This window comes from Sapajus apella, unplaced genomic scaffold, assembly GCF_009761245.1.
Source record: "Sapajus apella isolate SASKATOON/1434 unplaced genomic scaffold, GSC_monkey_1.0 scaffold89, whole genome shotgun sequence".
Taxonomy (NCBI): domain Eukaryota; kingdom Metazoa; phylum Chordata; class Mammalia; order Primates; family Cebidae; genus Sapajus; species Sapajus apella.
The window spans coordinates 2869742-2895699 of record NW_022437029.1 but is presented as its reverse complement, the minus strand read 5'-3'; the positions used below and the strand labels follow the sequence as shown (position 1 = coordinate 2895699).

General features: G+C 35.9%; 1 protein-coding gene across 12 annotated transcripts in view; it reads left to right on the top strand.

Moving 5' to 3' along the window:
- REV1 (REV1 DNA directed polymerase) overlaps positions 1-25958 on the top strand; it is an 84352-nt gene that overhangs the window by 34063 nt on the left and 24331 nt on the right. For 4 of the 12 annotated variants that reach the window (XM_032255443.1, XM_032255444.1, XM_032255438.1 and 1 more), the window contains 6 exons: positions 3450-3618; positions 9372-9524; positions 12571-13280; positions 15915-16022; positions 17730-17846; positions 22299-22407. In XM_032255443.1, the coding sequence (XP_032111334.1) occupies positions 3450-3618; positions 9372-9524; positions 12571-13280; positions 15915-16022; positions 17730-17846; positions 22299-22407 (1366 nt within the window). Of the gene's footprint in view, positions 1-3449; positions 3619-9371; positions 9525-12570; positions 13281-15914; positions 16023-17729; positions 17847-20264; positions 20465-22298; positions 22408-25958 lie in introns of those variants that run through there. The other 8 variants (XM_032255439.1, XM_032255450.1, XM_032255441.1 and 5 more) reach the window with 6 other exon arrangements.

The window sequence follows — 25958 nt, the reverse complement described above, 5'->3', positions numbered from 1 at the left end:
GTGCTATGGGGGAAAGTTAACTGGTATAGTACTCTGCAGGGATAGGTTCTGTAGGCAGTTTGTCACACTGTGTTTAATGTCATATAGCTTTCATGGTGTTGGATATTATCTCCCCATTTTTTTCTTTTCCTTTTTTTTTTTTTTTTTTTTTTTTTGGTGGTGTTTTGAAACAGTCTGGCTCTGTCAACCAGGCTGGAGTGCAGTGGTGCAGTCTCAGCTTACCACAACCTCTGCCTCTCTGGCTCAAGGCATCCACCTCAGACTCTCTAGTAGCTGGGACTACATGTGCATGCCACCACAACTAGTTAATTTTTTTCTGTATATTGTAGAGACAGGGTTTTGCTTTGTTGCCCAGGCTGATCTCGAATTCCTCAGGTCAAGTGATCTGCCGGCCTTGGCCTCCCAAAGTGCTGGGATTACAGGCGTGAGCCACTGTGCTTGGCTCTCAGTTTTTTTTCCAATTAACCACACATCTGCTGAATTAAAGGAGAGTGTTAAATACAAAAATGAATTTATTATGCAAATCTGCAGTTACCGTGTATATTCTTTTGGACTTGTAATAAGGGAGTATGTTCTAGTACTGAGAAATAGAACCAGAGAGAAATACTGTTATAAAAATTAAAAAAAAAATCAAAAAGGGGTAGCCACTAGCTACCATGCATGCCAGGAGTTAGCATGCCAGGCAGTTGAGCCTGACAAAGCGGTTCCAGGCTACTGTCCATGATCACTATTGGCAGGTCTGTTTTTGTTGAAACTTAGGGCCACCATGTGCTAGCCTATGTATATTGTCTTCTGTCATTTTTTTTTTATAGAGTCTAGGGCAGGAACCTGGGGTTATATACATTTCTTGAAAGGAGTTCTAGTGTGATCATAGTTTATAATAATAGCAGTTTTCATATTCAGTGCTTTCTATGTGCCAGACTCATTTCATTTTAACAGCTTTATTTATTTATGGAGAAAGAGGAGAAAGCCTAAAGAAGTTAAATAACTTCTCCAAAGTCACACAACTCAGGAGTGTGAAAGCTAAGATTAAACTCAGATCAGTCTTACTCCACATTTTATGTGATATTACCTTTTAACTAGATTGGTTTTCATGCTTCACTTCACACTGAAGAATATGTAAGAGCTTTCAAAAGTGAACTTCAGAGAGCCCTCTTAACTTCATCTAGTAGAAGGGCAATGTATTTTCCAGTTCCAAATTTCCGGAGTAATTAGTTTTCAAAGAGCAACTAGTAGAGGGGAGAGTATTTTATGAGTATGTATATGGAAAGTTAATGTGTCCTTGACATTTTTTTTATTCAGTAAAGGACAACCATTTTCTGTTTAAGTCATTAAATGGAATTAGTTTAGGAAAGTTATAGATGAACTTGCAAAGTAATTTTTTAGATTTCTGTGGTTTCATTGGATTTGCTAGCCTTTTGGTATTTCTCACTGTTATTTTATAAGATCAGCCAGGTACTTCAGTATGAGAGAAAGAAACTAAACTGTAGATTGTGAACTGGCTAGCTGTTTAATTTCCACTGTGTTCAGTTTTTTAAACTTAACCCTGAAAATTTTCCATTATGAATTTTCAATTTATTTTATTTAAAAGTATGCTTTTAAATCTCTTTGTATGATACTGCCCACTGTGGTAGCCACTAGTAACATGCATTAAGCACTTGAAATGTGGCTATTCTAAATTAAGATGTGTTGTAAACATACAATACCCACTGGATTCCAGAGACTTAAGAAAAAGAATGTAAATATCTCAGATTTTTTCTATTGATTATGTGTTGAAATAATATTTTGGATCTGTTGGGTTGAATAAAATTAATTTTACCTTTTCACTGTTTTTAATGAGGCTACTAGAAGATTTTTATTTATGTGACTTGCATTATGTTTTCTACTGAATAATGCTAATATTTGTCATCAATAATGTCAAATTCTGTGCTGTGAATTAGATAAAGCTGGTATGTCTTGACAGTATATGCTGTTAGTTTTTTAATCTTCTAGAAACTAAAGCTCACCTAATTGTTGTCATAATGAAAATGTTCATTTAAATACTTGGACCTATATTGCTTGGGATTAAGGAAAATCTTTTTTTTGAGACAGTCTTGCTCTCTTGCTAGTCTGGAGTGCAGTGGCGCGATCTTAGCTCACTGCAGCCTCCGCCTCCCAGGTTCAAGCAATTCTCCTGCCTCAGCCTCCTGAGCAGCTGGGACTACAGGCGTGTGCCACCATGCCCAGCTAATTTTTGTGTTTTTAGTAGAGACAGATGGGGTTTCACCATGTTGGCCAGGATGGTCTCGATCTCTTGATCTCATGATCTGCCCGCCTTAGCCTCCCGAAGTGCTGGGATTACTATAGGCATGAGCCACCGTGACCTGTCAGGAAAATCTTTTAATAGCAAAATGGATACATAAGCCACATGTGGAAACTCCCTCTGGGTACAGCTGTTGTTAGGGGAGGTGTGAGAGCATTCATTAGGATGATAGGTGAAAGAAAGAAAACAGTGATGATTAATGTGATGCTAGTAATGCAGGTCATAATATGACTTTGGTGAATCAGACATTTCTCATTGGGGGAAGCATAAGTCATAATTGATTAAGATATTTTCTTAAAATGCTTCCAATATTTAAGATATTTTCTGTAGTTTTATTAAGAATAATCATTTGAAGCAAAATTTTTTTTAAAAAAAGGTGTTTTTGGGTTTGCAATCTTTTTGTTTTGTTTTGAGATGGAGTTTCGCTGTTGTTGCTTAGGCTGGAGTGCAATGGCACGATCGTGGCTAATTGCCACCCCTGCCTCCCAGGTTCAATCATTTCTTTTGCCTCAGCCTCCCAAATAGCTGGGATTACAGGCATGCACCACTATGCCCGGCTAATTTTTTGTATTATAGTAGAGATGGAGTGTCTCCATGTTGGTCAGGCTGGTCTTGAACTCCCCACCTCAGGTGATCTGCCTGCCTCTGCATCCCAAAGTGTTGGGATTATAGGCATGAGCCACTGCACCCAGCCTGCAATCTTTTTTGTATTGCTGGGCTTCATTTTTTGGCCTTGATGCCATTTTATATTAGGGAACTGGATAATATTTACTATTTGATTGTTTAAGATATTTTATTAAATCATAATAATATCAAGGTCATATGCTAAATATGGTAAAAATTATAAAAATATTTGTTCTGTTATTAGTATTTGATTCATTACTTGAGGTCTCTATTTGCTCTGCTAGGAACTTCTTAGATGGTTTTGCATTAGTTGGCTGTCTGGCAGCCAGGGAAGGAGGATGTGCTAAAGCAACATAGCTTTCTCACTTTATGATTTACCTCCTAGCTTTGCTTACTAGCAACACAGCCAAGGAGAAGGTGAGCCAATGGTATTCTTTAAGTTGGCCTGTTTAAGGAGTTATTGACTAGGATTCTACTTTCTTATACTTAAGACTCTTAATATATTTTAATATAAATTTTACAGATCCTTCTGCTGAGGAATTGAGAAAACTAATGATGTTGCATGGAGGTCAATACCATGTATATTATTCCAGATCCAAAACAACACACATTATTGCCACAAATCTTCCTAATGCCAAAATCAAAGAATTAAAGGGGGAGAAAGTAATTCGACCAGAATGGATTGTGGAAAGGTAAGTTTAATTTTTTATTAAATTTAATTAAATTAATAAGTCTTTAAAAATTAGAAAACTTTCTTGTCTTGTCTTTTTTTTTTTTTTTTTTTTTTTTTTGAGAAAGGGTCTTGCTTTGTTGCCCAGGCTAGAGTGCAGTGGCACAATCACGGCTGACTACAGCCTCAACCTCCCAGGCTCAGGCAACCCTCCCACCTCAGCCTCCCGAGTAGCTAGGACTACAGGCATGCACCACTACACCTGGCTGATTTTTTTTTTTTTTGTATTTTTTGTAGAGGTGAGTTTCCCGTGTTGCCCAGACTGGTTTCAAACTTAAGCAGTCCTCCACCCTTGGTGTCCCAAAGTGCTGGGACTACAACTACTGCACCTGTCCTTTTTATTTCTTTTAAAAATATGTAACTATCTCCTATGTATTACCTCCTAATTGACAAGGTAAAAAATAATGTCTTAACACTACTCTTTAACCTCACATTGATGATTCTATAGCTTAGGATTTGGCATTCTAATAAAAGTAGTATGATAATGTTTTTGCGAGGAATTAGGGGTGATGACTCAGAAAGCCGTTATGGGAGAAAGTGGATCAAGCATGTGATTCAATAAATATTTGTGCACCTCTGATAGAGTAGGCAGTCTTCTTTGTTTTTGAGAAATAACAATGAACAAAAAGATCCCTTCACTACCTCATGGAGTTTATATTCTGTTGGGAGAGAGAGACTGAGCACTATGAATAAATTGTATCATGTTGTCTATTATATAGGTTTTTAGCATGTTAATACATCAAGATAATGTGGACCTGGAATGCTGGGACTAGGGGAAAAGTAGGGAGTAGAGTTTGGAATATCATTTGCTGTTTTTTAATGATTATATTGTGGTTCCTCTGCTGTTGGTTTGGAAATGATAAATTGTAAATCAGTGGTGGCCATTCATATTGACTTCTACATTTAAATATGTCATCTGAAACCTGAGGGATGAGCCAGAACTTAAGTGGTTTATATTTTTTAATGGCATGCAGTATACAATACATGTGAGCAATTGCTGATTTATAAAAGATAGAAGTAAAAATATTAATAATAATTTTATGTATGGATAGATTATAATCAGTATACGAGAGACTGTTTATCTCTTTGAGTTGCCGAATTTTCTTTTTTCTAGTTCTTGCTTTTACTAATTATGACACCCTCCATTAACTGTTCCAGAAATTAAGTATTAACTCAGTTCCTTTGTCTAGTGTATTTAGCTGCATAAATTCATGGAGAGAAACAACATAGTGGAAAAGGTTGCGCCTGGGCTCTGGGGACTAAACTCGGCAGTTCAGTATCCATATAACCTGATATAATTTTAGAAACTTTATGCTTGACCAGGCATGGTGGTTCACGCCCGTAATCCTATCACTTTGGGAGGCTGAGGCGGGCAGATCACCTGAGCTCAGGAGTTCGAGACCGCCTGGCCAACATGGTAAAACCCTGTCTCTATTAAAAATAAAATTAGCTGAGAGTGGTGGCTTGCACCTGTAATTCCAGTTATGTGGGAGGCTGAAGCAGGAGAATCGTTTGAACCCAGGAGATAGAGGCTCTGGTGAGCTGAGATTGTGCCACCGCACTCCATCCTGGGAGACAGACCAAGACTCCGTCTTGCGGGAAAAAAAAAATAAAAGCAGCTTTACGCAGTCACGAAGAACCTGTTTCCTCATTTGTGAAAGAAGGCTAATACCTACTGTGGTATTTGAGAAATAAAAATTGTTTGTGCATATAACCTGGCACAGTGCCTGGCATGTTGTAGAGGTATAATATATAAGAAGCTACTGTTATTTTATTTTCATTCTGTAACGTTAACAATTATTAGAAAATTCTGAAAATTCAAAAATATGTTACTACCTTTAGAAAGTCAAATATATTTTACATATTAAGGATTCTTTAAACCTTGAGGGATAAAGTCAAAGATTAGTTCCTAGAACAACCCACTGATTCCTTCCTTTGCACTGTGGTCTCATGACCTAGCCACTATCTATCCATGATATAGTATTGATTAAAATAGCTTTTAGGTATGTGTCTCTTCAAAGGACTGAGAAGTTTTCCATATATGAAGGTGTATCACATAGTTGAGCTGTGTTGTCACTAGGACTAGAATTTTTTTTTCTGGGGGCAATAGGTAGGCTTTGGAGGGAATGGGAGATTTCTGTGGACAGGAGAGTTGAGGGGAAAGGGCTCTTGCTGGGGGGATTTGATTTACTTAGAAAATGGTGTTTTCCAGCTGGGCGTGGTGGCTCACGCCTATATCCCAGAACTTTGGGAGGCTGATATAGGTGGATCACGAGGTCAGGAGTTCAGAACCAGTCTGGCCAAGATGGTGAAACCCCATCTTTACTAAAAACACAAAAATTAACCAGGCATGGTGGCACATTCCTGTAATCCCGCTACTCAGGAGGCTGAGGCAGGAGAATCGCTTGAACTTTGGAGGCGGAGGTTGTAGTGAGCCGAGATCATGCCACTGTACTCCAGCCTGGGTGACAGAGCAAGACTCCATCTCAAAAAAAGAAAATAGTATTTTCCATTACAGTTGTTTTCTTTGAATGTGTTCTTTTGGCCAAATGCAGCTAGGGAGATAAATAAATGGAAGAAACAACTTAGATAGTTACATGTTTTAAAATTCACTTTAATGGATTTAATCTTAGTCTGGAGTGAGGCTTAATTATTTGTCTTTAAATAATTGAAAGTGACTTTGGACAGCATGATTATATATCCTATTGGCCTCATTTTGTATTTGAGGAGACAGGGCCAGTAGGGTTCACTGATTTGCCCAAGAACAGAGCAGGATTTAGTGTCCAGGCGTTCTGAATCCTGTTTGTTTCCTCCTTTACCATTTATTTAAGCTTGTTATAGATGAGTTGGCCCATGTGGAAATGGATCAATGTTGGCATATGTTTTAAATGCCAAGAGTTCATTATGTCATTGTAACATGGAATCCTTTTGGTTAAATCATGACACTGTTTTTTATTCACACTCTAATCCCTGGTTGATCTCTTTTTAGCTGTGTTTTAATGAGATTTTATTATACTTAAAAATCTTAACATCGTATTGGCTATTTAATAAATGATACATGTTATTCTGTATAATTAGTTTTTGTTTTTATTCGAGCAGTTTGAAAAGGAACTGCCACTTTTAAGTATGTGCGGTGTTGCTTTCATTCCAATTCCCTGATGTCTGTGTTTGTGTCATTAGATCTGAGGTAATGTAGGCATGATTATAGGGCCCTGACTTTTAAGAAGCAAGGGAGTCCTTTAATGAGAAGCCTGTGTATATTAAAGTATGAAATTATTTTACTAAAACCTTTGTTTTGTAAATCTCATACTTATAGATAGTGTATTAAAAGTAATGGTTCTAAAAACTTTTGTCACAGTCTTTGTCTTGAGACAATTTTACATTGAAATTTGAAATGCAGAATACATAATGAGAAGCTGCTATCACATACCCCACTGGTCCATCAAGCCTGAGGAGAGTCATGGAGCATAATTTAAAAATTGGTCTTGTTTTTTGTTCTCGATTTTGTGTTGATCCTTGTAGATTGGGAACCTTGGATTGTGGGTTTTTTGTGTTTGTTTATGCTGTGATTAGATGGTCACATAGATCTGTTGTGAGTTGAAACAGAATGATAATTTGTTTCCGTTCATACCAACTCAATGGTATCTACTAGTAGGACTTTCAGTTTATCTTCTTTCTAAACTCCCAAACCATTTTACGCATGTTTGTCATGTGCTCACATATGAGCCAAAACCTTGATTTCTGATCACATTCAGTGTAAATATTAGAGTGCTTATTCAACTCATTTAAATAAAAGTTGATTGCAGTTTTATCTCTCATGAGTTGTTTTTTCCCATTTCCCTTGTGTTTTTGTGTTCTGCCTAAACACAGAGGCCATAGGACAAAGCAAGAGTGAGACTTCCCAAAATAGATGAATATTTCGCTTGCTATGACTATGTTTTGATTCGTTGTATAGATTGTAAACTCTTTCTCGTGTGTGTGTGTGTGTGTGTGTGTGTGTGTGTGTGTGTGTATATACACACACATCAGAATATATTTTCAATGTACATGAAAAAAATTCAGCATATAAGGAAACTGTGTAGTAATATCTTTTGGATAAAGATAAATTTTATTATTCTCTCCTTTTGGTTTTGAAAGAATAGTAGAAAATGTCAGTATAGTTCCTTTGTGCTTAGGACAAGAGGGGAAATTAGTAAATGTGAGAAATTAATCCCAGAGAGATTTTTAAAAAGGTCTTATACAAATATGCTTTTAGACAATGTTTCTGTCTATATGTCTGTGGATAGATAAGTGGATAAGCAGGGATTATTAGGAGTATACATAATGCCATAGAACAAAGATTTATCGTTAGGCAATTGAGACCAACTATTAAAGGAAGAAAAATTGGTTTGAGGAAGAATAAACTAAAAAATAGTCTAATTTTAGGATTTTGATTCTAATATCTGAATATAAGCAGAAATTTTGATAAAACATTTAGCCTGCTAATAAATCCATTTGGATACATGTCTCGTGACTAGTATAGTGTGTTCTTTACTATCATAATTTAGTAGTTATAGCATTTGGTATAGTTTAAGGTATTTTAGGTAGAATTATTAAATACATATTGACATAATTATATAAAGGACATACTCTGTATCATATATAGTTCCATTTTTAGAATCTGTTTTCTTGTATTCATACTTGTTGATTCAGTATTTTTCATTGGTTTTCTGTAAGCCAATTCAGTCATTTCTTAAATGATTATTATTTTTAAAAAAGTTTTGTGAGGTGCTGTTTAAATGAAAATGTCAAAAAAAAGTCTTGGATTTATGAGACAATACGAAAAGTATTTTTATCATGTTATTTATCAGTCTTTTTCCTAAATAACTAAGGGATGATTCTGTGGTATATATTTTAGGTTTAAAATCCAGAAGTTGTTTTGAAATATTTTCTAATATTAAAGGAGCTTGTTTTGAAATTTGGCTGATAGTATAAGTATGTTGGTTGGTTATTTCAAATTTGAAGTGAAATGATAATTTTAAAGGTAGAGTAGCCATATATAATTGAGTTTATTAGCAAGAAAACACCAGTTTAAGATGCTGCAATCAAATTAGTTTTAGTTCTGAAGTACAAAAGGAAGCAGACATTAGGGAGCTAATACCACTTAGTGTTATAATACTGGTGTTCCCCTGGATTTGAGTAGTGATGTGTGGTATGTTATGAGGATGTACGTGGTAGCTTCGGCCTTTGTAGAGTTCGTATCTTCAAATGGCCTTGGCTCTTATACATATAAAGATAGTATAAATTATTTATTACTCTTGAAGTTGAGATTCCTTATTTTGTCCTGTATTTTTATTTTATAGTTTCTGACATGAATTTGAAAATTGAGAATGCTTACTCTGTTTACTTATCTTGGAAAAGCTTAATATGTGAGATGAGGTTTTGAGGAATTCTTAATGATTCTCTGTTAACTGTGGACAGGGGGAATAGTGGTAAATATTAAAGTCGTGAGGATTAAAATATTAACTAGTTCAGCTCTGTGATTGGAGTTTTTCTCATCCCACTCTAAGATCATATTGTATTGGGACCACTAAAACTGAGCAAGAAGGAATAAAGTAGGAAAACAGATGGCCTGTTGTTGGTGAAATACTGTATGTTTAAGGATATTAATTTTTTTCATGAGACTCATTGTCACCAAGTATGGAACTCTAAATTGGTGTTGCTTTTTTGTTTCAGCATCAAAGCTGGACGCCTCCTCTCCTACATTCCATATCAGCTGTACACCAAGCAGTCCAGTGTGCAGAAAGGTCTCAGCTTTAATCCTGTATGCAGACCTGAAGATCCTGTGCCAGGTCCAAGCAATATAGCCAAACAGCTCAACAACAGGGTGTAAGTTTGTCTAGTTGGGAATTACTGCAAAGCTAGTTTTTAGCAGTGAGCATGGCCCCTGCTCTGTTACAGACAGACAGAAGGAGATATGAACCCTGGCCATTCACTTACAATAAACTTAATGAAATATGTGTGTGTGAGTGTCTTATCTGAAAATTATTTTTATGATGAAAATTTCATAAATATAAATAAGTTTTTATACTTATACTAGTTTCTCATGTTAAACTAGTGGATCTTTATTATTAGTAAGCTTTTTAATGGATTTTCATGAAAGTAATTATTTCGTCACAAGTAATATGCTACATTGCATTCTCAAACACTGACCTAACTGTATTTTCATTGTGTTCCATGCATAGAAAGTCAACAAAAATGTTAACATTTCTAGATTATTTTTGAAAAATTCAAAATTCATAACTGCAATTCTAAATATGTAAATATTTTACATAAATGGAAGTTTAACTGGTGACCCTTGGTTTTAGAATTGAGAGTTAATCTAGACTTTATTCCATGTGGCTTTTTTTTTTTAAGGTTGATTTAAGCTTTAATTGCAATCCTGGATAAATTGGTTTCACAGTTAATTGGTGGATTGCCTTACCTTGTATATCAGGTGGTTCATTATGATTAACCTTCTCATTATTTATTAAATTGCTTGCCTTGGGAGTTGGATATATATATATTTTTTTCCAAATGACCAGGAGTCTAATTAGTCTGAGAGGATCCAGTATCACTGCCTTCTGTAATTTTGTTGTCATTTTTATTTAACTTGTACTCATAAGCATATTCAAATTTTTTTCATGTTACCTAAAGCTTTTAATTTTTTTTGTTTGTTTTTTTTGTTTGTTTGTTTGTTTTGTTTTGTTTTGTTTTGTTTTGTTTGTTTTTTGAGACAGAGTTTCACTCATGTTACCCAGGCTGGAGTGCAATGGCGCGATCTTGGCTCACCGCACCCTCCGCCTCCTGGGTTCAGGCAATTCTCCTGCCTCAGCCTCCTGAGTAGCTGGGATTACAGGCACGCACCACCATGCCCAGCTAATTTTTTGTATTTTTAGTAGAGATGGGGTTTCACCATGTTGACCAGGATGGTCTCGATCTCTTGACCTCGTGATCCACCCGCCTCGGCCTCCCAAAGTGCTGGGATTACAGGCTTGAGCCACCGTGCCCGGCCTAGCTTTTAATTTTTTTAATGTACTGTCAGGGTGTATATAGCAAGTAATCCCTGAAAACCTTTTCACAGAATACACAGCTTTATCTTTTCTTACCCACACTAATAAAAGTAGAAAATAGATACGTTTTTTCAAAATCTTCTTGGTGACACTTTTAGGAAGAAATTACCTATTAGATTTACCTTTTGTACATTTCTTTGAAATGGGCTTTGGTGACTTCTTGTTCCCTTTTCATCTCAGGGGCTGACTTTCTCTGCGTGTGACATACTAGATTTTCTTTTTTCTTTTAATCATATCCAGTTTGTCTTTTTCCCCTTCACTGGCATGATCATCTGTGAGGATGTGATCTACTCAGAGTTGCCTGTCACATTCCATGCAATGGTTAGCCAGAGCCTGAGCTAATCCAGAAATGGGTTGGTCATCCAGCTTGTGGGACTTTTCTGTGTAGTCAGGTTCTCATTACTAATAAACCAAGTTAGTATTAGGATGAGGGGCTTTAGGTGAAACCTGGTAATACTGTGGTAATTTCTCCTGTGCCTTACTACTCTGTAGGGTAGCCCGTCATCTGGAGCATATATGGTAATTGAATTAATGCTGTGGACATGTGGACATTTCTAAGTAGAATAAATAACTGTTTGTAATTCATGTTTTGGTTTTTGTTACTTAAATGATTCTCTTGAAGTGTATTACTAAACAAACTTCTAGAGGAGCCAGGATGTGACTTTAGCATAGCATTTGTCATAGGTTCTGCATTTGTAAAGCTGTCATAAAGCAACTTGGTACAAATTGCCTTGTACACCCTGGCATCTAAGTATGCTTTTCTTAGAAATGAAGTACAATTTCCCTTGTCAATAAGGCCAAATGTCCTCATTTTTCTAGGTATAAATTTTACTGAATTACCCCACACGTTGACATGACTCTTAACTTTTTGTCTACTTGTGCAACAGTTAGCTCCATTAATAGGTTAATCAATATAGTCAGTTTTTTCCTTACCGAAACCACTGGTTTCATATTGGATTTAATGTGTTGAATAGTACCTTTCATAAAAACTAAAACTAGGAATACGAATTTAAGTAAGGTTTTTAAATCCATTTTTATGTAAGTTATTTGTAGTATATTCAGCAGATATTTATTGACCTCGTAGTAAATGCCAAAGCATTGTGCTTTAGAACTGGGTATTTAAAACTTATATATTCCAATTAATTTTTTATGGGAAAAATCATTGGAAAATTTTTTGGGTTTTTCAGCTATGAGAAAGATTCCGTTGCATTTCTTCTTTGGGACTATCTGAAGTAAAAATGAAAAAAAACAAAAACCAACACCCAAAGGGCTGTTAATATTCTAGAATTTTTCTAGTTACCTTGCTGCTTTTGCAAATAATGATCTTTTGTCAAATCAGAATATAAAGTTTGTGGTTTAATTTTCAGGGTTTTTTTAAATTGTCAATATTCAATATAATAATTCTCAGTTTTTGTTTTTTTGAGATGTAGTCTTGCTCTGTTGCCCAGGCTGGAGCTCAGTGGCGCAATCTCAGCTTACTGCAACCTCTGCCCTCCTGGGTTCAGACGATTCTCCTGCCTCAGCCTCTAGAGTAGCTGGGATTATAGGCGCTCACCACCACGCCAGCTAATTTTTTGTATTTTTAGTAGAGACGGAGTTTCATCATCTTGGCCAGGCTGGTCTTGAACTGCTGACCTTGTGATCCACTCGCCTCTGCCTCCCAAAGTGCTGGGATTTTGGGCGTGAGTCACCATGCCTGGCAATTCCCAATTTTTAAAGAGGGAAATACGAAAGTATGTACCACTAAGAAAATGTTGAAATGAAAAAATTGTTTTAACCTAAAAGTCAGACATTATTAACTTAAAATTTTTTTCCTGCTTTAGAAATCACATTGTTAAGAAGATTGAGACAGAAAATGAAGTCAGAGTCAATGGAATGAACAGCTGGAATGAAGAAGGTGAAAATACTGATTTTAGTTTTGTGGATCTGGAGCAAACCTCTCCGGGAAGGAAACAGAATGGAATTCCGCACCCCAGAGGCAGCACTACCATTTTTAATGGACACACTCATAGCTCTAATGGTGCCTTAAAGACACAGGATTGCTTGGTGCCCATGGGCAACAGTGTTGCCAGCAGACTTTCTCTGGACTCTTCCCAGGAGGAGGAGAAGGCTGAGAAGAGCAGCACTGATTTCAGAGACTGCACTCTGCAGCAGTTGCAGCAAAACACCGGGAACACAGATGCTTTGCGGAATCCACACAGAACTAATTCTTTCTCATTATCACCTTTGCACAGTAACACTAAAATCAATGGTGCTCACCACTCCACTGTTCAGGGGCCTTCAAGCACAAAAAGCACTTCTTCAGTATCTCCTCTTAGCAAGGCAGCACCTTCAGTGCCATCCAAACCTTCAGACTGCAATTTTATTTCAAATTTCTATTCTCATTCAAGACTGCATCACATATCAATGTGGAAGTGTGAATTGACTGAGTTTGTCAATACCCTACAAAGGCAAAGTAATGGTATCTTTCCAGGAAGGGAAAAGTTAAAAAAAATGAAAACAGGCAGGTCTGCACTTGTTGTAACTGACACAGGTAGATACTTACTAAAATTGTTTTCTTAAGAAACAGTCATGCCTTGATCATTTTGCTCTTACCCTATTATTGCTATTTCTGGTCAATACAAAGTTCTCATAAAAGTCTCCAAGAACGTCAAGTCATATAAGTTACAGTAAGCATAACGTAGAAAGCTTATTTATTAAATTTTTTTTTAAACAATTAGATTTAGTTGTGGCTGACTGAAAATTTTCAGAAAATTTAAACAGTAAGATGATTGGGATTCTGAGCATTCATTCCTCACATAGACCTTATCAGTTGAAGTTTTGAACTGTGTTAATATAAACATCTATTCAGTGCTTAAACTCCTGTAAGAATGAAATTGATTCGATAAGAGCAATTGTTAATTTCTAAAAGCTTGCATCATAATGATTTTTTAATTAATTTTGACAGCTGTTATAATTACAGTGGTAAACTTTTAGTGAGATTATTTCATATCTACGTATATTCATTAATTGTATTTTGTTTTTTAGTATTTTTCTTGTCATCAAAAACAAATGCACACCTAGTAGCAGACTGTGCAAGTCATTATAAATTAGTATCTGGTTTGAAGTTTTAGTTCCTTTTACAGAATATAGGATTTTTTTTATGGTGAGAGACCTCAGATTAATACTATACTTTAATTTATAGCTGTGGAAACAGATATAGAAGGAAGCTCATGGTTCTGTCCTAGAAAGTGAGAGACACTCTATGTGGGGTTTTTTTCTGTTTTGTTTTACTGAGTTTGATGTATTCCTATGAACTTTTAGTCAAAAAATGCTTTTTGCTATTTATGAAATATTTCAGAATAATAGATATTAGATTCCTTATGTCATGCCTTGGCCTTGTTACCCGAAGGTTATTTAATTCTGAATGCTTCAAAGAACTATGATTAATTAGTTCTATAAATGGGAATAAAATGAGAAATTTTGTTATTGTATGAAAGCATTTGGTAGATATTTGGGTTATGCATTCTGTACTACTTGAATGTTTAAAAGCATTATTTTGAGTTGTTTGCATTATGTTTATATGACACTTTGAAAATTACTTTTATACAGCAGAATTGTGATTAAGATTATTTTATGAATCATTTCTTGAGATAATATAGAGGGTGGTAAGGAAGTATCTGGCTTTGGATTTAGGTAGTTTAGCCTGAATCTAAATCCTTACTCTGCCACACTTATGCTGCAGGAGTATGGGCAAGTTAGTTTACCTCTGTGAGTCTTAGTTTTCTTTGTGAAGAGCAATGATAGATAGTCCAGGATGTTTGCCTCGTGGAGTTGTGAGCTTAAGAATACATGAGCAGGCTAGGTGCAGTGGCTTATGCCTGTAATTCCCACACTTCGGGAGGCCACGACAGGAGGGTCGCTTGAGCCCAGAAATTCAAGACCAGCCTCGGCAACACAGTGAGACCCTGTTTCTACCAAAAAGAAAAAAATAAATTGGCTGGGCTTGGTGGCAACGTGCCTTGGTCCCAGCTACTTCAGAGGCTGAGGTGGGAGGATTGTTTGAGCCCAGGAGGTTGAGGCTGCAGATTGAACCACTTCACTTCAGACTGGGCAGCAGAGTGAGACCCTGTCTCAGAAAAAAGGGGGAGAACTAGTTACATGCTGTCACAGTCACAGTTTGGTAAATGGAGTGGTCCAAAACTTTTAGGGGATATCTGTTTTTGGAAGCCTATTATAAAGGCTAACCCTCAGTACTAATATTTTTAAGTCTGAGGAAGACTCTTTTATGAGACCAGAACTTTTTACAAGCTGAGGGTTCTTTTTTCCAGCACTGTGTATCTTAGAGGACCAGAGGAAAAGGCTAAGGATGAGACTGATAATAGAGGAAAGCTCTACTTGTGCCTGAATTACAGTTAAAATGACCCTGATGAATCTCTTTGTAGCTCAGGATGATTAGAAGCTTTTGTCCTTAGGTGAAGACACTCATCTTTATGTCCTTAAATGTGGTATATGTCGCCAGATCTGATCTTTAATAATATTTAATGGCATCAGGATAAAAATTCTATTTGCATACAGATTTATGTTTATATTATAAACTCTTTTTTCAAGTACTTAGAACAGCAACATGGTAGTTGAGAGGCTCTGAAATCAGACTGTTTGGGACAGAATCACTGTTCAAGCAATAGGCTGTGTGACTTAATTTAACTTTTAATCTACAAAATGGAGATGATAAGATTACCTGCCTCATAGTTGTGAGAATTTAAATAAACACATACATGTAAAACTCTTACAGCAGTGCCTGGCACCTGCCAAGCACTGGATAATAGTAGCCATTTTTATTGTTATTTTATCCAGGCTTGTTTGTAGATTGCATGGCATAGTGATAATCAAAAAGGGTTTTACTTAGCTTCATGTAACTAAATGTATGCCAACACCTTTGTATTTTTATAAAATAATCAGCACTATGAAATAATTTTAAGATGCACTTTTTGACAAACTAATTAGAGAATTAAATTTGGCTTCTCTTGAGATGATAGAAATAATCTGTAGTCAATTCTGGTTTTTCTGAAAAGACTCCATTTTGGATGTAAGCATGTTTTAAATATAATTTCTAAAATTAACTAGACCTGATGTTTTAAATAATAAAAATTAGTTTGGGGTTTGAATGCTCTCTTTTTCCTTCTAGGAAATATGTCAGTACTGAATTCTCCCAGGCATCAGAGCTGTATAATGCATGTTGATATGGATTGCTTCTTTGTATCAGTGGGTATACGAAATAGACCAGATCTCAAAGGTCTGTATTCTTGCTTATGTTTTAAGAAAATTGATGCATTGTTATAAATATATATTCAAAGGGATTACAAAATCTTTTTAAAAAAATTCTGATTTTCCTTGGGACAATCAGTTCTTCCAAATTTTCTGTATTCCATTATCAAGGAAGGTGTAGGGAAATTAGTTTTTCTTTCTCCCTATAGAGATCTTCAGGGAAGAATATTCATCTTCAGTGTAAGGATACGTCATTGAAGACCAATAGAGACAGGTTCTGTATGGGGCATTTTCTAAATTTTTATCTGTACTTTTTGTAATGAATGGAAATTTTATGGTTCCTCTTGTCTTTGAGACTTTGGTAATTATGCTTTTTCTTGAGCAAATAACTTGATTAACTGTCCTGATACCCATGAACACCCCAACTTCTTGTTTGTAGGATAATTTAGCATTATTGAGTATTGCTAAAATATGTTAAATTCATCTGGCTAGTCTTTGCTGTAGTGAAATTGCAGATATTTGTGAACTAGTCAGTACTTTAAAAAGCATACATTCTGGGCTTTCCAGTGGTTACCTCTGTCTGAAAGAGATAATAATGTTTTCTTCTGATAATTCTTTCCTTAAATAAGGAATCACTATGGCACAGAAACTGCTGTGTTAAAACCAGGAGTTTCTTTTTGTCATGGTTAGTTTGCTGCTTAAGCTCTGAAAGGAGTTTTTAGAATGTTAAATAATTGATTTTCATAGAGTAACTTTTTCTTTTTTTTTCTGAGATGGAGATTCACTGTTGTTGCCCAGGCTGGTGTGCAGTGGCATGGTCTCGGCTCACTGCAACCTCTGCCTCCCAGGTTCAAGTGATTCTCCTGTCTCAGTCTCCTGAGTAGTTGGGATTACAGGCGGGCACCACCACGCCCAGCTAATTTTTATATATTTAGTAGGGACAGGGTTTCACCATGTTGGCCAGGCTTGTCTCGAACTCCTGACTTCAGGTGATCCCCCCACCTCATCCTCCCAAAGTCCTGGGATTATAGGCGTGAGCTACCGTGCCCGGCCAGAGTAACTTTTTAATGCATTGTTGATTTTATTTCTTGGTCCTCAAAACAATGCATTTAATAAATACATATTTGTCATCCATGCTATTGCTTTATAAAATTATAGTAATCTTGTAACTTAACACGCATACGAAAGGAAATGATCCAGGAAAGTAAGTTGTTACCAAAGCAAAAACTGAGGGGGGCTGTATGCTGATGTTTGACGATGTAGTAGGTCAAATTGTGATTCCTGTGCATATATATTTAGTTTCTGTTGCTGTAAAATTGAGAGATAAGTATAGATGTTAACTCTACTTTTCTGATACTAGAAATACAAAAAAATATATATTTAGTTTTTCTTTCCCCACCACTTCAGTCTGGATCTAGGCTCTGAGTTGCCTGTTTTCTACAATTAAGAAATCAAATAAAAGCCATGGAAGGCTGAGTTGACTGCTGCTTTCAGGTCGAATAAATGTATCAAAACAGTCACAAATAATTGGCTTTTTTTGGAGGCGCTAAGAAACTTAGATGACATTTACATGGTGATTGATAATCTTTAAAGTATTAGCTTCTTTAAGGATTAATGTCTAGGTAAAGCTAAAGAAAAAAGGGCATGTTTTAAAAATCTTTTGAAAAATTTTCACTTACATTTTGTTAACATTCCTGTACCCAGATACAGAAATAATTTAATCTTTTCCTCACAGGAAAACCAGTGGCTGTTACAAGTAACAGAGGCACAGGAAGGGCACCTTTACGTCCTGGTGCTAACCCCCATCTGGAGTGGCAGTATTACCAAAATAAAATCCTGAAAGGCAAAGCAGGTACAAATGAGCTCTCTTTGAAATCTTAGTGCTCCTGTGGATGGCTTCTGGATTTTGCTATTGGTATGGTTCTTATAGAAATGAAAGCAGAGTTGTAGCAATTAGCTTTTTCATTCAGGGGTTTTAAGGATATCAGTGTTAGGTTTTGTTGAATTGGAGGCTGTTTTCCTGAAGCAGGGAGTGAAGAATGTTTTACAAGGTTTGATTAATTTGCTCTGTATAAATTTAGATTGGGGATAAAAATCATGGGCATAATTTAAAGAAGCCTCTAACTTGAGAGCTAATTACTAGTCATTTGGTCATTGTATCACAATAAGAATGTTCAAATTTGTGTTGCTCAAGATTTGTATGAAGAAGTAGAATAACAAACGTAGAATTTTTAATGTATTGGAATTAAAAGTAAACACCAGTAATCATTCTCCATAGCCTTTAGTGAACCTATTTGTTAAGAGATACATCCTTGTTGTTGACTCTCATGACTTTTTAGTTTTGGATGTTAATAAGCAAAATCGTTAAGTTGTACTAATCATAATGCTTATTAAGATTTCATGTGTCTGTTATTTTTTTCCACTGAGTAAATTCACTGAGAAATGTTTTCTTAGAAATTAATTTTTTTTTTGATAACTGATTAGTTTTCTCATGGTTGTTTTGCAAAGCCAAAAAGAATTTTTTTTTAAATTAATTTCGCAGAAAAATATTACCCAGAAAGTAGTCAGAAGTTAGATATACAGTGAAATGGAAGGCATGCAGTTTAGTTTTATTGCAATCATTTCAGTGCCCTTATTGTCAGTTATAAAACTTTGGGCTGGCTTGTCAAACGACCCCAGTGAACTTAAGGCAAAAAGAAAGCAAGTAAATATCTCTGAGGACCTTTTTTGGGATGATAGTCTTTTTGTTGGCTTTGATCATCTGTTTATGTGGTCTTAAGTATGAAAAAACATAATTGTAGATATATATTTATGTTTTGTATGTACATTTATTTCAAGTATTATAAAGGTTTTCTTGGTCTTTAAATCTTTTCAGAGATTTCTGAGATTCTAGAATTTTGTGTGGCATTAGTCGGTCTGGAGTAGCTGTTATTGAACTTGTTGAGATTTAGTTGTATTATGGTCTAGGTAGTTAAAATTTAAGTATTGCTAATACGGTTTTGTGGTAGGTTGGTTTTTCTTTTTGTATTTTCTGTGTGCTACTAAACAGATGAAATCTTCAGTTATAAGATAAGAAATAAGTAGCTTAAGGAAGTACACAATACTTGTCATATGTTAGGCATTTATGAAATAATTTACTAAAGAATGTTGAAAGAAGAAAAACCACCATGTGTATATGTGCAGTAGCATCTTCAGTGCTCAGAGTCTCTCTGGTGGGTAGTCTTGTTACACACGTCCTTTTATCCGCAGTCTGCATTTAAAATGTTGACCTTAAACAAACATTCCTTAGGAGTGGCAGAGAGCTAGTCCTCTTTTGTCTTTCCTTCTGTTAGAAACAATCTTACTATAAATGGTTACTATAAACACAGTACTGTCATTGGTTACTTAAATGTCTTCATCAATTTAGCCACCTGATTTTTATAACATTTTAATACCTTCTAGAATCACATCCCCTTCACATCAAAATGTGGGTGGTAAACCAGAAGGTAAATATTAGGGGAAATATTTACATTTCACCTACCGTTGAAAACTGTCAAAAGGAGATTGTCTGGTCACTAGAAAAGGTGATATGACGGTTTGTATTTTATACTCTTACTTTACCCTCATGTCATTTACTTTTATATCCTAAGCCTTTTCACCCATTAGCAGCTCACCAAAATATTTGCTACATATAAAATTAATAGATTGTCCTTTATTATAAAATTTGATTGCAACTAAGCTCTGCTCAGAACTTTTTTCAGTGCCTTATTTCTCTTTGCTTGTTATTTCCTGATCTTTCTTTCTCTGGGTTATTATCAGACATGGCACTAAATATAAAAATATTGAGGATCGGTCTAGGAATTAGAATCTTTGGCTTCTGTGCACTAGTTTAGAAAAAAAAAAGATCAGTTCTAATGTTTGGCTTATATGTCTAGGCAAAGTATTAGGACAAGTAGCATCCTTAGTCCTTTTTGAAACTTTAGTTTCTTAGTTGTCATATCCAAAAGCTCTTTAATTAGACCAGTGCAACCAGGGGATCTCATCCATCCATGACTTCTTTTGGAGGCTGCTTCCTGAGCAGTACTCATTAGTGATACTTCTCATTGATGATCTCATTGTTTGGAACAATTTATGCTCCAAATTTCATGGTTGGGGCCTTTTACCCTTTCCTGGATTTCCAGGATGCAGATGTTTTCTATCCCTTCGACAACTTCAGTTTTCGTTCTAAAGAACAACAGTTTTAAAAATCGTATTAGTCATAGATTTATTCTCAGCGATTTCTTTTTCACAGACTTGGGTCCTGGCCTCTGATTTCTCCAACCGTTCCTCCACATTCTCCATGTGCCCGTCTAGTTTGTCAAGTTTTGATGAGCAGTTCTCTACTTTGCCCTCCAGTGAGGACAGTGTGTCCCTGCATTTCCCTGAATCTCACATGAAGCAACTCACTCCGCTCGTGGAGGGACCCACGCACTCTGCTGCACTGTGGAACAGGTCAGCCAGCCCAATGGAGAGGAACACAATGGTGTTGCCTCTCAGGCCAGGGCATTGGGGGCGCATGGACCACAGAGACTGTTCTCTTCTCAAGCATAAGTTTTCTGTTACTTTCAAGACAGTATCTTAGATAACTAGCCCTTCAGATATTAAAGTCTGGTAATTCTCCAACTTGTAAGGCATAACTCATGGTTACACCTTTGAAAGGCAGTTGGTTGTGGCTGTTCAAACTTCAGCACTCCTTTTTTTGGGGTCTAGTTGCACCCTCTGTTGAAGTGTGATACTGACAGTCCTGAAATTCTTAACAGATTTTCAGCTTAGATAAATGGACTATTAAAATTTATATTTAGCCTTTTAAAACCCTCCAGCAACACTGGGTAATCTGCTTAGGATTCTGTCTTTAGTTTGTAATCGTATAGCTAGCATACGCTATTCATATGTCAGAAACTGTAGCTCACAATACACACACTGCTATTTTGAAGCAAGTAGGATTTGACCCCACTGAGATGCCAGTCAGTTTGATTTGTATTTATGCTGTTGATATATGGTTGCTGAAATCCAGAAATGCTTGTATGGGTTGCATAGTTAGATGAAAGATGTTGATGATTACTGGTCAAACCAGGAAGAGTTGTTTAAGTCCATGAAACCAGAGATTTTGCTAGTTTTCCTGGTGGTGCATTAACTTGGCTGACTTTTCACAGAACAAATCTAAAATAAACGGAAGAGAAATACTGGGTTTGTAAGTTACATATTGGTACAGTCTACACAAAGTAGATTTGTCTGGAATAGCTGAAGTGATGATATATTTTGGTTTTGTTTTACTGATGGTATTTTTGTTTATAATAGTAGAGATGTGGCTGAGATTGTGGTTTTAGAATGTGATTTTTAATTTTTTTTTACAGCATACTCTTCTTGGAAACTAATAGTAGTATCCCAAGAGACCTATGACTGAAGTTGTGTTTTAATCTATTTCTCAATTACTAGTGAAGCTAAAGGTGATAAAGGAAGTAAAGTGGCATGCAGCCAGTAGGCTCTCCAGAGTGTGATTTTGTATTCTTGTATTATGTTGTGAATTTGGTTTGGATATTAAGAGATGTTGGTGAGTCACACTAGGCTACAGTTGTGTTCTCTAAAGCGTTGATATTCTGATCACACTTGAATGTTTTTAATTGAACTTGCATTATTAAACCAAAAGTAAAATTACCTATAGCAGGGGATAATGTGAAGCGGGGGATAATGTGATGTGTGTTCAAAAGAAAAAGCTTGAATTTAGGATGAAACCTCTTCATGGTTTGTGACCTACTAAATTATTGTTTGATCAGATGGCTGGTAGGAATTTCATGTTTGTTGTACATGTTAATTAGCTTTAAGTTCTACAGATACTTCTTTTAGGAAACAGCAAAGAATATTTGGAGAAATTTATATTTTTCATTAACTTTTCGCCATTACAGAGAGCTGTACAGTCCCTGTAAGGCTATCGGAGGGGGTTCATCTCCCTGATCACTTCTCATCCATGTCCACCTCAAGGGACTGTGTGTTACAGGATATTTTATATTTATCTTTTGGTGTATTTTTTTTTTTTAAACTCTCAGGACACTTTGAATTTATTACAAGTTTTTATCTGCTGATGAAGACTATAATTGAAGCAAACCATTTTAAAGTTACAGAGTTGCCTTTTATTAGATAAGGAGATAATATCAGTAGAGATAACTGTATTTGGAATTTCCTAAACCTTTTTATATGAAAGTAATGGAAAACAAATTTCTTGAAAAAGTTAGAGAAAATCAGTTTATAATATTTAACCATTAAATTTTTTATTTTTTTATTTTTAAAGCAGATATACCAGATTCATCAATGTGGGAGAATCCAGATTCTGGACAAATAAATGGAATTGATTCTGTTTTGTCAAAGGCCGAAATTGCATCTTGTAGTTATGAGGCCAGGTATGTAGAAGTTATGTGTTATAATTCTTAATGAATAATTTGGTTAATTGCTTTTATATAATTTTTTGAACTATAACCTCCTGAAGTGGATTCAGGCATGCCAGTCAAGCCAGTGATTTAAATGTTACATCTTATGGAAATAAATGGTTTTAGCCTTAATCATTTTATTCATGCCCCCCACAGCCCCTCACCAGTGCTAGATAACTTTAAACAAACAACTTACTAGTTCCTTGATGAGAACCAATAGGTCCTGCAGTGGGAACCAAAAGAAATTGGGCATTGTCATTTTTATTGTCTTTTGAAGCATGAAATAAAATAATTAGATTTTTTTGAATGGGAGAGGACTTTAATGTTTATCTACTCCAATCTTTTGTTTTTGTTGCTAAGAAAAATCTCTTGTAATCCACACTTCCTGATACTCAGTTTTTTTAAACGTTAAAACCCAATTGCCTATTAAATTATAAGTAAATAATTTCATTATTGGCATACTTAGTATCTTTTCACTTAAATTTGGTAAGAGGGTTGTCAACTTGTTAGCACCAACATATAGGTCTTTATCTTACAGTGATCTGAAACCATAATTATAATTGGCTCTTTCAGTATAGGAAGAAACATACATATATGTTCCTCATAATTTAAGAAATCATTTTTAAATAATTGGAATAGTTGTAAAAGTAGAGGGAGTAAAAATTAAAAAGGGAAGTCTTCATTTTTTTTTTTCCTGTTAATTGAACACAGACATTTTTACCTATAGAACACAGCAAACCTTACACATTGCTGGCAAGTGCTAAGGTATTAAGTAATTACAAGAAGAAACAGAGCCTTAGTTACATCTCTTTAGTATTGATTCATAGTTGTGACTATTGAAGCATTTAATCTGAAGAAAAAATATTTGAGCTCAGCATCATCTAATCATAATAGTTTTTTAATTTGCTAATTGTTTTATTTAAAGTATATTTAAGTAAAAAAGCATGAAGTTCAAATGTGCATGCTTATATTTTAAATTGTTTCCCATTTATGACATGCCACACTTTTACTCCTAGCCTAACTTTGCCTTTCTTATTAACAGAATTATGTTTTAATGATTTACATTGTTTGATGCTGTGGCCAAGGAATTGAAACTTACTTTAAATGATAATTAAGTCCAATACAAATGTTTCGAATTGTTACACTACTTTTGATTAGCACAGACACTCTAGAGCTGAGTTTATGTTGTGCTTAGTAGGTTAGTCTCTTTTTCCCCACTAAGTTATTGAATGATGGCCTGGTCTTCAGATGGCAAGACAGTTATGTGCACTATCTGGAGGGTGTGATGAAGCCCAGAAATATTCTCAGTCCTTGAGTTTCGCTGGTTGGTAAAATGCGAGCTCCATTTACTCCTGCTAGGCTGCCTCTGCAGGGTCTCCCTTTATACCTTCATACCCAGTCCCCACCAAGATGAATGCTGGCTGGGGAACAGGGCTGCCTCCAAGTGAAAGTGCCACCATATCTGGTGGCTTTAGACTCTAGGAGCCACAATTGTGTCTAGGCGTTAGGCTTCTCTTGGGTGTTTGGATGGTACATTTGTATTTACCCACAGTTGGTGACTGTCAAGCTTAATGCCTTGCAAAAAATGGGTGGGGACAGTATATGAGGGCAGAATACTATATAGTGAGCCATTAAAGTGCCACTTAAGTGTAGATGTTTAAAGAAGATGCATAAAGTAATGAAAATGAATTTAACTTGAAGAAAAAAAAATACAGCCATGAAATTTTTGTCACTTAATTGTAATTTTCTGTTTTCTAGAAGGCTATTCCTAATGAAAGTTTCTAGAAAATAGTTTCTGGATACTTGTTTTTGTTGCCATCCAACGGGTTATATTTTCCTTATCTGAGGAAACCTTTTTTTTTTTAACAAGTATAAGTAACTGCATGAGAGAAATGCTTCTAAGTTTGGCGTGGGACTAGATTGTGGGGATGATCTGCTCGGTTTTACACATTGGTGAGTTTTCACTATACATAGCCTAATAATGGGGCCAGCAAAGGATAGAATGTGAATATGAAACGGTAGAAATACAAGATAGAATGTGTATATGTGGGTCACAGTGTGCCCAGCTGTTAGTAGTTGGCCTATACTTACAGTAGAGAGCAAACTGTGTGTAGTAAATGAGAAGGTAGATTGTACATGAATAGGTAATGATATACAGATATCCTAGAATCATAGATTTTTAAAGCTAAATAATTTCTAAACCCCATTTTCATGTGGTTTTATAAGAACCCACTACCTTTCCTACTTTATTGTTGTTTTTTAGGATGTAGAGTGGACAGTGACAGTGGTTTGATGGCAGTTTTTTATTATTTATTTATTTGAAGTCAGAGTCTTGCTCTGTCGCCTAGGCTGGAGTGCAGTGGCACGTTCTTGGCTCACTGCAACCTACACTTCCCAGGATGAAGCAATTCTCCTGCCTCAGGCTCCCGAGTAGCTGGGATTTCAGACACCCACCACCACGCCTGGCTTATTTTTGTATTTTTAATAGATTTGGGGTTTCACCATGTTGGCCAGGCTGGTCTTGAACTCCTGACCTCATGATCCGCCTGCCTTGGCCTCCCAAAGTTCTGGGTTTACAGGCGTGAGTCACTGTACCTGGCTGGCAATTTTTATATGTTGTAGAATCTAACACCAAATACAACTGTCTGAACAAAGCATATTGCCAGATAGAATATGTCCTCTGAACTTTGAACGTGGGAATAAGCTGTTTTTGCAGCATGTACTTACGAAGTTATGGTAATTTGTCCTGCATGGGATTTTAGTTGGAGTAGATGAGTCATGGTAATGAAGAGTCACTTCAGACTTTTTTGTAATTGTCTTTACTCATTTATTTTCTAAGAAACAAACCTCATTTCCCAGCCACTGACTCAAGGTATTTGGCCCTCTTAGTATGGCAAACCTAGGGCAAACCAAAGGGAAAAGATTTTCCTTTTTTGTTTGTGGCTTCCTTATAGTGTCTAATAGTTTTTAAACATTTCTTTCTCTGGGTACATTTTACATGAGTACATAAGTAGATGTACCATATTTTACTAAGTAATGTGCCTCGGAAAATTTTTGCATAAATCAATGTTTTGAAAATGAAACTATTGTGAATATAAGAACATGTTATTTGTAGGGATTATAAACACTTTTTTTTTTTTGAGATGGAGTTTCCCTCGTTGCCCAGGCTGGAGTACAATGGCACAATCTCGGTTTACTGCAACCTGCACCTTCTGGCTTCAAGCAGTTCTTCTGCCTCAGCCTCCCGAGTAACTGGGATTACAGGCATTCACCACCACACCCAACTAATTTTATATTTTTAGTAGAGACAGGGTTTCTCCACGTTGGTCAGGCTGGTCTTGAACTCCCCACCTCAAGTGATCCGCCCGCCTCAGCCTCCCAAAGTGCTGGGATTACAGGTGTGAGCCACCACGGCCAGCCTTAAAAATTAATTATCTTTAATTTGTAAACTTAGCTTTTACATGCTGAATCTGTGTATCTGGCATAATTATTACCTGAAGAAGTTTCCCTTTTCAACAGTAGAC